The 14,886-nt window shown below is 53.8% G+C and overlaps 1 protein-coding gene across 6 annotated transcripts in view; it reads left to right on the forward strand.

Moving 5' to 3' along the window:
• Nucleotides 1-14,886, forward strand: part of FSTL4 (follistatin like 4) — a 471,313-nt gene that overhangs the window by 264,727 nt on the left and 191,700 nt on the right. For all 6 annotated transcript variants that reach the window (XM_072957366.1, XM_072957368.1, XM_072957375.1 and 3 more), the window contains one exon: nucleotides 5,181-5,429. In XM_072957366.1, the coding sequence (XP_072813467.1) occupies nucleotides 5,181-5,429 (249 nt within the window). The remainder of the gene's footprint in view (nucleotides 1-5,180; nucleotides 5,430-14,886) is intronic.

The following is a 14,886-nucleotide window of genomic DNA, read 5'->3' on the forward strand; positions in this document are numbered from 1 at the left end:
TGAGAGAGTGAAGACCCATGGAGAGCAGCAACATCCAGCCCGTCAGCTAGAAGATACAGGGAGCCCTGAGGAGCTAGAGAAAGTGACGAGGGAGCTTGGTACCAGGAGGAAAAATGAGGGCTTTGGTGACAGAGAATAAGACGGATGCAAACTGGAGAGGCTTTAGGCAAAGAACAGGAACTTGGGGATAAGAATGTTTTTGGAGGAAATGCTCTAAAACAAAACTGTTTTGTAAAAGAAACTCTCCCAAGGGCAAAAATCCTATTGTGCTGCACATTTTTATGCCGCTTTTCTTCCCAAGAATGTCTCTGAAACAACTCTTCAAAGGCCAGTTGAGATAACTTGATAGGGCAAATAGAGGCAAAAAGAAAAAGAAGCGATTGTTGTAGTTTTCTTACAGCCAAAAGATGTGCAAGTTAGAACACGGCTTTTATAGACACCCTAAATTCACAGATGCAAGGTTACTCTTCAGTCTCGAGGAATTTCTAGACACCTCGCTCTTGTTATCACAAAGGAAGCTGAAGCTCCTGTGTGAAAGAGACTTCCTTGGGTGGAACCCAGACAGAACTCAGGTCTCTCGTCTCCCACCCCAGTGCTGTCCACAATCTCCACTGTGGCTACTACTCAGTGTGTCACTGCGTCTGCTTCTTCAGACCTGTTAATTTCTGATTACTCAGATCTCTAGCCAGCGATCCTGGGTCTTTGCAGTGTCTTAAAAAGACTTATCTTTCACCTGCATTTTCCGCAGCCCGCTCTGTGCTAGGCCCTGTGCTGAGCTCTGGACATAAGTGGAACCTGGCCCTTGCCCTGAAACCAGAGGGACCACCCCATGTCTGCTTTGGAGCTTTGAGGGACTGTGATGTCCGGCCGCGGGGGCCCTGCTCCAGAGCCTGCTGCTCTGTCTGGGAGCCATTGGAGCAGGGGGTCCTCACTTTTATGGTGGGAAGTATGGCGTGCTGGCAAGCAGCTAGAACAAGCTCCAGGCCAGCCGCCTGAGAGCCCGTTTTAAGTGAAGCATGCCTGTGGGAGGCCTCAGGGAAAGCTCTGAGTCAGGTAACTTTACTGTCATCACACAATATAGAGGGAGAGCTGGCCTAACAGTGCAAAGGGCTCCCAGAGGGAAGAGAAACACCAGGACTGACCGAGGGAAGCGGTGGTCCGCAGGACTGGGACCCATGCCAAGGCCGCTGCCTTTGGAACTGAGCTCCAGGGCTCGCCTGAGGTCAGGGGCCCAGAGCTGTGCAGTGGAGCCCGCAGAATTTGTGCTGCAGGCCAGTTCTGGTCACTGTGCCCTGGGAATGTGTGACTTCAGACTCCCCTGGAAGCTGGACAGACTTGACATGAGTCAAGGAAACTCCCGATGTAAGGGAACTGCCAGGGAAGCCTTTCCTCGAGGAATTACATATGAAGCGTGCTGTGTCGAGTCTGCCTTTTGAAACTAGGCAGTACTTTCAGTATAAATATGCTCATGTCCTTGAATGACCTCCCTAGGCTGTGTAAGGGGGGAGGGTGGCAAGCGGAGGACCACAAGTTCTCAGATGGAAAATGCTGCACTGGACAAACATGCCTGCAGGCAGTTAGCATCCTCAAGTCGACTGCTAAAGGGTTTCCTCTTGTGTGCCTTTCGGGGCACAGAGAGGGGAACACTCATTGGTTTACTTTGAGCCCAGGAACCAGTTACAGAGACTGAGTCAGAGTTTGGAAGCAGAATAACTGAGTTGTCTGTGCCCTGTGCCGTGGTCAGAGGTGAGGAAAGGAGCGAGGCTTCCCACTTCTGGTGAACGAGGAAGGCCTGCTCTCTCTGTGGGGTTCCCCCTCTCATCCCTCTGCTACTGGGGTCCGGCGGACTTGGCTGCGACCACTGCCACCCTCCACCGCCCCCAGCCACGCTTGGAGTGGGCACTCCTGGGTCTGTAACGGTCACATCGAGCGAGAATCCTTGTTTGAATCACAGAGGGAGGCTTTAGCACTGACTGGTACAAATGGACTTGTTTCTCCTGCCACCATAACTTTCATGTAACAATTCCCATGTCTGACTGTGTTCAGTAAATTTAATTAGTGTTGAAAAGCAGCTTATTTGGTAAGATGATCAGTTTCTAACCTGGGTAAACGACTTTCTTTATGACCATAAATTAAGCACATTTCGTCTGTTTCAGGCGTCATGGTCGTCCCATAAATACTGTAGGCAGTTGCTGGCAGTCTCACTTGGTTACCTTCCCCATTACTGTTTTATCATCGTCCTGGTAGGAGTGGGGAGTTCATTCTGTTTTAATAACAAGGAGGAAGTGGCGACAAGGGGCTCGTTTAACAAAACCATGCTTGGCCGGCATCTCAGCGGCCGAGGCTAGGACCCCAGGCCGCCCCTGTGAACGGTGTTCTCAGCTTGTCGTGGGGCCTGCTGGCCACAGACTGGGAAGGGCAGGTGCAGGGCTTTCAAGCTGCTTTTGTCTTAATTGCAGATAATTAGGAATCAAATATTTGCCAACAGCCGATTTCCAAGTCAGAGAGAGCCTGAGTGCTCTTGGCAACTTCAATGAACACAGGCTGGCACGAGTGTTTTCTTAACACTGACCCTTCAGAGCACAGCCTGGGGGAGGACCTCAGAGCCACACCTGCAGGCTGATCAAAGGTGGGCATGGGAGGCACCACAAGTAGCCTTGATCCTCAGAGTGTTCGCTGCCGCCTGCACGTGCGGGCGTCTCAGAGGAGAAAGGGTCGGGCTGGGGGATTCTCCCCACCCCTGTCCCTGGCGAGCTGGCTTTCCTTTGATGCCTGGGCTGGACCAGGTGGTCTCTGAAGCACCTTCCTGCCCTGCCACTCCAGGTTCTAGTCCCCTTTACCCCAGAAGGCCCACCTCCACGGATTGCTGTCTCCCCTTCGTGCCCCTGTCCTTCCATCTCCCCACTTGCAGGAGGCGAGAGAGATGCTACTGTGAACAGGTCACTGCATGCGGGGCCCCCACCACCCTCCCATCTCAGGCTCTTGCCTGGCCTTTGAGTGCTAAAACAGGGTTAAGGAGAGCAGCTTGGAAAGCTGTTGTGTTTCTTAAATTCTGAGCGTACTCAGGCCATCCCCCCGTGGGGCCTGACCCGTGGGGCCAGGGAGCAGGGCCGACCCTCTGTGGGTAGGGGAAGTCAGAGAGGAGCACTCAGGCTTGAGGTGGCAGCAGACACCTCACGGAGGGCATGGACCGCGAGGGTGAGTTGGAGCTGCTGTGCCCAGAGACAGCTCGGTCTGGGTGGGCAGCACGGGCAGGACACAAGCACCAGAGCAGGAGCTGGGAGACCAGAGGCTCAGAAACTCGGGCTCTGTTTCTTCAAAATGGGGCGGTTAGCAGGTGTCCTTCTCATCACACGGGGAAGCTTATTAAGCCGGCGATACAGTGGCAGCGCCTTGTGTCCTGGCCTCGTCTTGGGAAGAAAACAAAGGCTGATATTTTTAGAGCTAGCTGTGTAGTTTCTTCTAACAGCCGCCAGCACTTTCCAGGGTAACCCATTTTCCAACAACCCAGGAGAATCAAGCTAATCAAACACACTCTGTGGCAAAGCAGCCGTAAATACCAGGGGAGGAGGGCCTGCAGCCCAGAGCCCCCACTGCCGGGCGCCTTGGCTCCTGCTGCCCGTCAGCCCTGATGGGAGGACGCGCCCTGGGGCCGGTGAATGCCACCCGGCCTTCGCGTGACACACCAACAGTTAGCAAAGCGGGTAAAGGAGACTCAGACGCCCACTTAGGGTCTGCACTTTTACGCTGCTCAGAGATATTTTGACCTTCTAGTTTATTATGGTTCAAGAAAAAGTCAGTATTTCTTAGCTTGCCAAGGCTGGAGGAATTTAAATGAGTTATCGAATCAAGCAGTTAATCTACCGATAACTTATTTTTTTCCCTTTCAAATCTATAATGATGAAAAGCAGACTTAACCAAAAACAAGACAAGGAAGGGTTTCTTTTTTTTATTTCTTTAGGCATTTTAATCCCATGGGGTAGGAGCTGAGGCCATACGTTCTCTTAACTGCCAGGGCCATTCTGTCTTGCCAGTATTTTGAAGAAGAGTTAATTAAAACTTAAAAGCAAAGACTTCTGTGGCCATAAAATCTGCATTCGTGTTTCAATTATTTGTGTTCTGATGTCCCTTTATAATTCTCTCAACTTCCTATCTGTTGCCATTCATGCCATGTGGGCATTGTCCAATTTTCTGGACTCTTTGGTCATGTGGGTTATAGATGCTTATTTGACCCTCCACATAAGTGTACCATTTCAACAGTAAGCCGCTTTACCAGCTGCCCTGCTGCTTTGGTGTGTGAGCTCTGGGCACCACTGCGTGAAAGCATTATGGGCATGTGTTGGGGCAGGAGACACACAGCAGCGTGTCAGGGATGAGACCACAGCAGCACAGCAGCTGCTGTCTCCGTGGCCTCAGGCTTCTCGCCCACGGCTGCAGCATTGTGCTCAGAAGGACTGAGCAGTGCACAGAGGCTGCTGGTGCCACCACTGACCTGGTGTGTCCTGGAGAACCATATTCTCCCCAGAGGAAAAGGTCAACCTCTGGCCTCCTTGCCTTGGCTGCCCCCCGATCCCGAACACTTAGAGGACTTCTTCCTCCCTACTCCACACTTAATCCTCAGACTCCACAGTGGCTTCCCATTGCCTAACATAGTGGACAGAAATTCCTCTGCTGGGCTCTCTGAGTCCAGCAAGATAGAACCACACCTTGCTACCCCTTATTCCCTCTCCCCCAACCCCTGCACAAAACTCCTCCTCCTGCCAGGTCTCCTGCCTCAGTCAGGCAAATGCTCCCTGCCATGTGGTTATGAGAGCCTTGGCTCAAGCCCTCTGTCCCTTGGAAAGCCCTCCTCCTCTCAGTCAGCAGGGTCCTTTGGTGCTTTGCCACTTCCCTGTGGCCCTCAGTTAGCCCCTCCCTCCCAGGATGGGCAGGGGTTGTGTCTGAGATGTTTGATGGGAGCCAGCTGTAAAACCCGAGCTCTACGTGGCAGGGCACTGCTCGTACCACTCCCCCGACCCCCGTTAGAGGGGCAAGGACCCCATGGGGCACCCCGAGCCCCCAGGCCTCAGCTTCACAGGCATATGGAGCTTCTGTCAGCATGACTTGAAAGAGCTGTACAGGTGGCCCAGCCCCCACCCCCGAGGGCTTGCAGCTGACCCTCCATGTTTGTGTGCTGGCAGGACTTTCCGGCCACGACACGCTGCCGGCCTTCTGCGGGAAGAAGCTCTGCGGCCGTGGGAGCAGGTGCACACTCAGCAGGGAGACCGGGGAGCCTGAGTGTCGGTGCCTAGAGGCCTGCAGGCCCAGCTACATGCCTGTCTGCGGCTCCGACGGGCGGGTTTATGAAAACCACTGTGAGCTCCACCGAGCTGCCTGCCTGCTGGGAAAGAAGATCGGCATTGCCCACAGCAAGGACTGCTTCCTTAAAGGTAGGAGACGGCTCCTTTTGTGCTTGTGGGTTTCGGCGTGGATTTCTAATGCCCTTCTGACAAATGAGCTGGGTGCTGAGTATGCAGGTTAAATGTGTTTTTAAAAAGAGAGAGAGAGAGAAAGATGGGAGCCTTAACAGCATGGCAGTAGTGCGTGTTCATTTGTGTCCTGCTCCAGAGGCCCCTGCCCTTAGGGGAAGCCCCTGGGAGAGCAGATTCCAGGGAGGCTCACTGCCTGGTGCAGAGCACGTGTCTGGCAGGAGCCAGCTCGCAAGGTGCTGCCCGGGTCTCTCACACAGGGTGGGCAGGGAGCACGTCTGCCTCTCTGGACAGAGTGTCTTGCATCAGGAGGCTGTGCTGTGTGTAGACTCTGATCAGATGGACCCCAGCACAGTGGTCTCCCGCATGCAGGTGCTCCAGCTGTGGCCTGGAGCAGTCACAGATGGCATAGCGCTCCCTGCCCGAACACCTCTGAGCAAGACGAGGAAGGCCCTATGTGGATATCAGAATGTGTCTGTGGAGTTGGTGCCAAAGGGGCTTGCAGTGTGACTCTTTTCTACACCTATGCTGTATTGAAGTGATGGGGACTAGGCTGTATTGCAAATAAATCATTTTTTTGTTGTTAAAAAAAAAAAAAGGCTCTGCACTGCGCTTGAGTGAGAAGGGCTGTGCAGGATCCCAGTAACCGGTAAGAGCCTCCAGGGCAGGGCCTGTGACTCTCGGTGTATGAATATGTTCCCAGGACCTGGCGCAGGGCCTCGCACCAAGACGGTGTCAACAGCCCACAGAATCTGATGATGTGAGAGTTAGAACGCAAAGTCCTGTGTCCATGTGGTCCTAGTGAATGGCACCTGCCATAGCCTGTAGAAATATCTGTGACCCTGAAATCAAGTGATTAAATTAGGCGTTGTGAGGTGGCAGCAGTGGCATGTGCGCAGGTGGGAGCAGGCCCACTAGCCTGTGGGGGCAGTGGTGATGCGGAGCCCACCTGGGGCTGCGTGAGCTCAGAGGCCTGCTGTGGGGCAGGGCTGGGTTGAGGGGAGGAGACGGCAGGGCGGAGCCTCGCCAAGTGCCTGCGACACTGGTGGATAGGGCTTCTGTATTGTCACAGCTGCAGGGCCTGGGCACCCAGAGTGGGGACCGAGTGCTCACGGGTGCCAGGATGGCGTGGTGGGAGGATTCATGGTGGAGGAGCCCAGGGCCCCACCCCGCCTGCGGGTCCTGGCCTCAGGGGGCCCAGAGCCAGTGGGGCTCTGGGAAGTCCAGTTTATCCTGTGATGGGAATAGGCCTGCCGACGCCTCAGCACCATGAACACTAAACACTCAACCAGTGGCTCCAGGTTTATTGGCTGTGTTGAATCTTAAAGACAGATCTTCCATTCTCCAGCTTCCAATATCACCCAGATTGCATCTTTCTAGAGGTTTTTCTTTCTGCATCAGAGTGTGCACAGCCTCCTTCAACACCAGTTATTTAAAAAGCATTTCTCACTTCACACGAGGGAAAATCAACCACCACAAAACTGGCTGCGGTAAGGGATGGCGGGGAGCTGGTGAGCATGGGGAGGGGGCAGGCACGCAGATTAGGTCTCCGTTCTGCCTCGTGCCGATTGAATTTATCCACCGAATCCTTCTGATTCATTGAGTTTGTCACAGGTTTTGCTAATCCTCACCCACTCGCTGTGGCAGAGCCGCTCTCTAAAAGATCCCTTGTCAGTGGAGAGTGGTACCTGCAAGCTGCAGGAGTGACCTGGGGTACGTGACTCCACCTCTCCAGGCCTCCTTGGCTGCTGGCAGTTCCCACCTGCTGCCTGGAGAAAAGTAAATGAGGTGCTGCACAGAAAGCCCTCGGCATGTGCTGGGTACATTACACGTGCCAGGTGTTTGTGACACCCCTTGTCATCATTTATCTGGTCCACTGTAGGGAGAGGGACAAGCTGTGAGGGGAGGACAAGGGCTCTGCTCAGCAGGTCTTGGACCCGGGCGGCTTATTGGTAGATGGAGAGTTGGGGGGCCAGTACTGAGAGTCGAGCCCTAATGCTGTCCTGGAGATGCCCACCTGGAGCCCGGGCTCCCCTTTCTGCAGACCTGGCCCCGTGAATCTGGACCCCATGGAGAAGCTTCACTGCCTCCTGTTCAGGGCCAGCTCCAGTCCCTGGAGGTGGGAGGGCGGGCTGGCCGTTCTGCCCCTAGCATTTCCGCAGGAAGAGCCTGGCAGACAGTGGAGGCCTGTTCACTGATTCCAGGGCCTTGGCGGGCATGGCAGGCAGGCCAGCCCTAGGAGTGTGCTTTAGGTTAGCACTTCTCCGCTTTCGCCTGAACCATGGTTCCAAAGGGGAGCAGCAGGTAATGGATTGATAGAGGCCTGGGGAGAGGTGGAGGGGATTCTCGGAAGAAAGGAAGGTGGGTGTAAAGGACAACTTCTTGCAGCCTTCACCCCAAGACTGCAGCAGAGTATTTAATGCCATCTTGAGTTCCATTGATGGCAATTTGTCTTTTGTCTCAAATTTCCTGGGAGTTTTTGATCCAGGAATCTTAAAAACATCTTTTTTTCCATGCAAACAAAAATTCTGAAATTATCTATGTTTCATTCTCTTTTCCTACCAGACTTTACAAAGAGAAGTTGTGATTTCATTCTCTTGGGCTTTCTCTGCCTCCAGAATTCACTATTAGGACAATGCTTATGGGGTCAGAGCATGTGGAGCACGGGGTACATGGCGGTGGGTGCCTGGGCCAGGCCACTGCGGTTCAGAGCGTGCTCTGCCACTAGAGCCCCTGCTTCCCCATGGGGTGTGGGGCTTCTCAGGAGCACCACCTGCGAACACATGACATGTGCCCCTCACGTCCCTCAGCAAGGGAGGAGAGGCAACATTCAGAGCCCCTTTACAAGAAAACTTCTGGCATCACATTCCAGTTGCTATGGCAATGAGATTCTATGTGAATACAGAATGAAATACAGCATCATTTAGGGATCATGAGCCTGTGAGAAAATTAAAACTGAACTGCAGAGCGTTGCTTCAGCGAGTATTGGTGGCTCGACACCAGCTCTCCTGAAGTTCTAAGCAGGGTCTCTCTCGCTGAAAGTCAGGGATGAGGGAGGTGGGAGGTCGTCTCGCTCTCTCCTTGGGGCAAAATTAGAATCACATTTGTATTCGACACCAAATACCAACACCAACTAGTGGGTGGATTTCTCTGCACCTTTAACTTCTTTTAGAGTTTTGTGTCTTAAAAGTTATCTGTGACATGGCATTCCTATTTGTGTACTAGTTGGCACTTTTTAAATGATTTTTCTGACTCAGTTCTGAATTCACGCTTTATCTCCTACGCTATTCGAGAAGACAAGCTCGCCTCTCAGCCATCACTCACCACGCCAGGCTTGTATTATCCCAGATGATACAATGTCAGAGTTGGGCAGTTCTCCAAACAAACCATGAAATTATGGGAGAGAGGAGCCTGTTAGAGATTCAGTTCTAAATAGACCCTGAAGCTTCCTCATCCTGCATGGAGTTTGTAGGTGTACTTGGGTGCTTCAGAGGGGAATTCCCAGGTTTATGAAATCAGAGAGCATAATTGCCACTTTTTATTTTAAAAATTAAACATACTCTAAGCTCAGTTGCAAACCGTTCTTTCTTAAGTATTACTAAACACAAGAATAAAAACTCAACACGTTAGCAGAGCAGCTAGATCTTGCCAAAGGCTTCTTTTCTTCTTAGTGGTGTTTAGTTGTTGTAACTTTGAATCTTGTTGCTTTAGAAACATAAATTGAGTCTCACGCCTCCAGGGTATCTCCACACTTCAGGAAGTGTCTTCTGCCCTGCCACGGAGAGCTACTCACTTTCCCAGCTGTGTCTCAGCCCATTCCTTGCTGGAGACTCAGCTTCTCAAGGCGCGGGAGCTGTGGGTGCAGGGCCCTGGTGGGGCCGGCATCCTGGGGACTTGGTTTCACTCTGCTGGAGCCTGAGGGGGGCATCCTGGGGAGCCCCACGCTGAGGGAGCACGGGGCACAGGATCAAGGCACCAGGTTTAGATCGGCCATGGGGCTGTACCACGCCACCTTGGACAAGACGCATGAGCTCTCTGTGCCCCCATTTACCACATCTGTAAAATGGGATTGATGATAGTACCTACCTTATAGAGTGTCATGAGCAAAAAGGAGCAGTGCCAGGCAACTGTGAGCGCTCTTCTCTCAGAGGTATCAGCAGCACTCAGGGTGTCGGGATGTCGTTGCAAACATCACGGCAGAGTGGAGGAGCAGACGCGGGAGGCTGTAAGACCCCTGCCCACGTGTGACAAAGCTGGACATGGGCTGAGAGGGCAGGGCTGCAGGTGCCTTATGAACAAGGGGAGAGAAGAACATTGGGCCTCCATGTTTATTTAATGAATGACTGGAGCTTGACCTCCAAGTGGTCAAACTTACATCACCTTCTCTAGCTGCCTTGCTTTTTGGAAAGAGATATAATGAGTCATCCAAGTTCACCCCCTGAGCTCACAGAGAAGGAAGAGCTCCTGATTCCAGGTCTAGAGGAAGTTTCTGGAATGCATGAGAGGCTCTGAGGAACCGTTGAGCCTGGGAGGGATGAAAAAGGGAGTGTATAGGGAGGGAGCTGGAGAGGAGGCATTCAAGGTACATCTTGAAGGGTGGGTGCGGGCATCCTGGGGTGCAGAGATGATGTGACTGCAGACTCAGGGCAGAGCAGGTGATTAAAATGCAGGCCCTGGCGGGGGACGGTGGGGGTCTGACTATGGATAGATACAGGCAAGTGGGTAAGAGTGGGGCCCGTGCGCCAACCTAGGTCATTTGAACTCAAGCTGACTGAGTGTCCAGTGAGCTAGTCCAACTTTCCCGTTTCCCAGACAGGGGCCCTGCGGCCCAGAAAGGGTTAGTATCTGCCCCAAGTCACACAGGCACTGCCGCTGCAGCCCACCCTTCAAAATCACCCCCGGCTTTGGGGCCCTTTTTAGCTGGGTCCCTGCAAGGCATGTTCACAGCAGACGCGGCTTCTTTATCCTTTCCCCCCGGGAGCCTTTGTAGAGGGAGGGCTCAGAAGCCCTGGTCAGTGGGAAAGGCCTCTGCTGCTGGGCTAGGCCTCCCTGCTGTGCAGGTCAGGAGGGAGTCCAGCTGGGAGCTTCTCCAGGATAGCGGGCTCAGTCATCCTGAACCGCAGGGTCCCCAGATGCCAGAACACCAGACCGCTTCCTCCCCTCTAAGGAAGGAGCAGAAAACTCAGGATCACCCAGAGGCTGTTGGAAGAGGCTGGACATGAAACAGCAGAGCCTCTGGGGTGTGCCCTCCTGGCTTCTTGGCACTGGCCTCCACTGTGTCTCCGGCCCTCTTCCTGTTTCCAATTTCTCCCATTTGTTCTTCCACTCCAGACTCACCAGAGGCTGCTGCTGCTCCCCCAGCCTTCCAAAGGAATCTCTCTGTACCCTCCTGGCCTTCACTCTGAGTTCCACACAGCAGGGTAGGCCATTTTCCACCAAGCCACCCAGCTTCACAGACATGGCTGACTGTCCACTGGGTACAAAGGCCATGCAGGAGCTGAGGATACCAGCATGATTAGGACACCAGGCCTGACCTCATGGAATTAATAGCCAAAAGGAAGGTGAAGGTCCAGTCCCCAGCACCCCTGCTCTCTGGGCCATCATGTGGGGCCAGATACATCCCCAGGCCTCAGGAACCAATGGGAATCTTCACTAACCACCTCCTTCTTGCAGCGTCCCCTGTAGGTTCTGCCAGCATCAGTGCATCACCAACAGCACCGTGTCCCTCAGGTCCCAGTCATCCCATTTATAGTATCTGCTTCCAGAATCAAGAAATATGACTGAAAACAAGCACGTGTGTTCTCCGGATATTTCCCCTAAGGTTTATGCAAGAAGGTGCCCTGGTGTGAGCTCCCTGCAAATGTGCAAGAGTGCTACCAGTGCAGCTTGTATGGTGTGCCTCACAGAACTGCTGCACTTTGGATGAATTAATTACATGCTAGTAATTAAAAATTGCTAATAAGGTATTGAGCTGAGAACGTCTCACACTGCATTGATTTCACTTATGGAAACAAGTCGCAGCCTCCAAGGCCCCACAGTGTTGTTTCCTGGCACCCTTCTTTCTTCTCTCCAGCCCCTCCTTCTCTGTGTGCACTGACAGCTCACACTGTCTTATCCTAAAGCCAAAAGGAGCTGGCTTCATCCCGGCATCCTTCCAGGCGCCATTTCACCTCTCCCCTTCATCCTGTCTCAGATACTCAAAGCCTTACCTGCCCTGGCTGCCTCCACTTCCCCAGTTCCCCCTCGCTCTGCCCACCAGCGTCTGCGGCTGGCTCCTGTCCCTGTTCAGATCACTGTATCCTTCTAAATGCCAAGCCCAGGAGGCACTTTCCAGGTGTGGTCTTACTGCTTCCCCCCTACGGTGGCATCCCTAGGTCTTCCTGGACCAGCCCCGGCCCCTCAGACTCCTCACAGGCCCGTCCTTCCCTGGAAGCTTTTTAGGGAGGTTGGTTCTCCGGGGGCCCCTCCTCAGCCCCCTTCTCTTTCCATGCTGCCCCCTCTCACAGTTCCAGCCATGCCTCACCTGCCGTTGAGACCCAGCTGTATCTTCATCCCAGATCTCTCCTCCACGTGTTGGTGGCAGGTCTCCAGCTGCCTGTCAGAGGCCCCTGGGCACCTCAGATCCAGCGTGTCCTACGTGAACTCTCCACCTCCCTGCCCCTCCGCCCCAGACATTCTTTCTTCCTCAGTCTCTATCTCGGTGATAACAGCAGCCCCACCCCCAAGCGACTCGGATCTTCCTTGCTTCCCCCTTGCAGCTGAAGCCCCGCACCAAAGCTGTGCCAAGTTGACTTCCTTATTATTTCTCAATTATTGATGATTATCTCTGGCCTCATTTGCCACACCCACGTCCATCCCACCAGTCTTTCACCTGGACTATGTCTGTGGTCCCTAACTGTCGTCCCAGCTCCTGGTCAGATGCTTCTTCAAACCCACCTTCCATGTGGCTTTCAGGGGTGAGCCCCCCAGGGGGTCACTCAGACCACAGGACCCTTCTGCTTGCCCCCTCCATCCATTCATTCAGTGAGCACACGCTTCCTGTGAGTCAGGTTTCCCTGGGCACTGGGGATGCAGCAGTGACCACACGGACAGGATTCCCGCCCTCACGGCACTTGCAGTCTTGTGGGGGAGACAGTGAGTCAGAGATGAGGTGTCTTAGGCGGTGACAAGTGCCATGGAGAAGCAGCAGCCAGGGAAAGGCACTGGTTAGCATCTAACGTGAGAAGTGACTTTTGAGCAAAGGCCTAGAGGAGGCTGGGGGCTGGGGAGTGAGGCTCTTGAGTACCCGCGGGAAGAGCGCCCCAGCAGAGGGGATAGCAAGTGCAGAGCCCCTGGTGCGAGAGCTCTCCTGGTCCCTGTGGGGGCCGACACAGGGGCAGGGTTGCTGGAGCCAGACAGGGAAGGGGAGGCGGTCTGAGAGGAAGTCGGACAGGTAAGGGGACAGATCCTCCAAGTAGGGCCTTGTCCACATTGAAAGCCCAAACTTGTAGCCACTGTGTTATGTTGTCTTTCTAGTTTCCACCACGCCCACCCAGAGGTGACCTCGAGGGGACCCCCTCCTTCACCACCTCCAGCAAGCTGTGATTGGCATGTGGGTTGGAAAAGACAGGCTGTCTAGGCGCTCGTCACCAAGCATTTCTAAGTTCACTTTCTAACTGAGATAAACCTCCCGGGCCCAGGGGATTTCCTGTGTAAGCCCCAGGCTGACCAAGCTGCCAGCAGAACTCCCGGCAAGAGCAGGGTCCTCCCTCTGTTACAACTTCTTGTTAGCTTGCCTGTCTTCCCACTGCTCCAGGAGTCCTTACAAGTGGGGAAATGTGATTTATCCTTCTATCCCTAGCTCATTGGAGATACTCCGTTCATTTCTTAGATGAATGCACAAACTGATGATTATGGGTTAAATCGGACCCATGCAGCCCCTCAGAGGGCCCATGTGAGAAGGCGGAAGCCCTAGCCGGAGGCCCTGCATGCAGCGCAAGTCACAGGGTCCCAGCAAAGGAGGCAGTGGATTCATAGGGAGGACCCTGCTCAAAGGGGGAGGCGTATTGAGGGAGCATGAGGAAGGAGGGGAACAGGAGTAGGTGAGGGTGGGGGGACACGGAGCCTCTTGTCCCGCCCCAAGCTTCCCGGCAGGAGGCCGCCGGAGGAAGGCCCTGCGTGGAGAGAAGGGGGCCCTTGGTTCAGGCTGCTTAGCACCATTACTGGAGCCCACGGCCAACACTTGGGAGGCTTTGGGTGATGATCTGGAGTCAAATGTTTAATTACTGGAGCGAGGAGAAGTTGATTTGGGACTTCTTTAAGGTTCTCCCCCATTGCGCCTTCAATTAAGATCCAGGCCCCCGTGTACTAGCCACTAAATGACACCACATATTGAATCTCTGTGCCCAAGCAGTTTATCTAATTATCTGTGTGACAAACTCAGCAGCTGTCAGACCAGCCACAACTCAAATATGTTGACTCTGGGTCCCTGCCTGACGTGTTTCCTGCTTACTAACAGACTGATGGAAAGGACTTTCCGGCTCTTCTGTGCATGAGGAGTCCCTTTTAGGTTCTTCTGTTCCCTGATGATGTAAGGAGTTAAAGGGGCCAGTGGCCGGGAGGACAGTGGGCATGGGAGTTGAGCGAGGGCTGCAGGTCAGCCTGTTCTTGGTTCTCTCACCTGCAGCCCCTGCATCACTCTGCCTGCTTTTCTGGCCAGGGAAGTAGTGGACCAGGTGGGGCCATCTTTTTTCTCCAAAGAGAAGGAGGCGCACTTATCACTGCACCAAATTAACAGAAATAAATTAGGGGAGTTCGAGGGACGGGCAGACCCACAAAGTAACCCAAGGAGAGGCAGGTGACTGTTGACACCCCTGGCAGAGCAGGCTCATCAAATGCATGAATAAGGAGGTCCAGTGCTCGGCCTGTGGAAGTGAGTCCTCAGCCGAGAGAGCCAAGGAAAGCCGGGGCCCCAGCGCTCTGCAGAGCCCGGGGACCCCGGAACCTCCTGTGGTCCTCTTGCAGGTGGGGCTGTGCCGGGTGCCACAGGAGAGCGGGGTCATGAGGGCAGAGCTGCACAGTGGCTCCCCAACTTGAGCACCGCGTCCCGGCAAGCCCTGCCCTGCCCTCCACCTTGCTTCTTGTGCTCATTTCTGCTTTGATGCATTCTGGTCACTCATTAACGAAGGTCATCAGAGTGAAGCTACTTTTGAAAAGCTCTCCAAATGAAAGTGGTAAAAATCTCTTTGCTTGCAGGTAATTAAAATCACCAGACGCAATGAACTCTGCCCACTTGTTGTCAGAAGGGGTGTGAGTTGTGCAGTTCTCTCTTAGCGAGAAGGAAGGGCTCATCCAGTGGCCTGGCAGGCATGTCTGTTTACTTGCCTTCTTTGGGGAACTTGTGTTCCATGGCCTGTCCCGTAGTCCTTCCCACCCACAT

The sequence above is a fragment of the Vicugna pacos genome, chromosome 3 (assembly GCF_048564905.1).
Source record: "Vicugna pacos chromosome 3, VicPac4, whole genome shotgun sequence".
In the NCBI taxonomy this organism is placed as follows: domain Eukaryota; kingdom Metazoa; phylum Chordata; class Mammalia; order Artiodactyla; family Camelidae; genus Vicugna; species Vicugna pacos.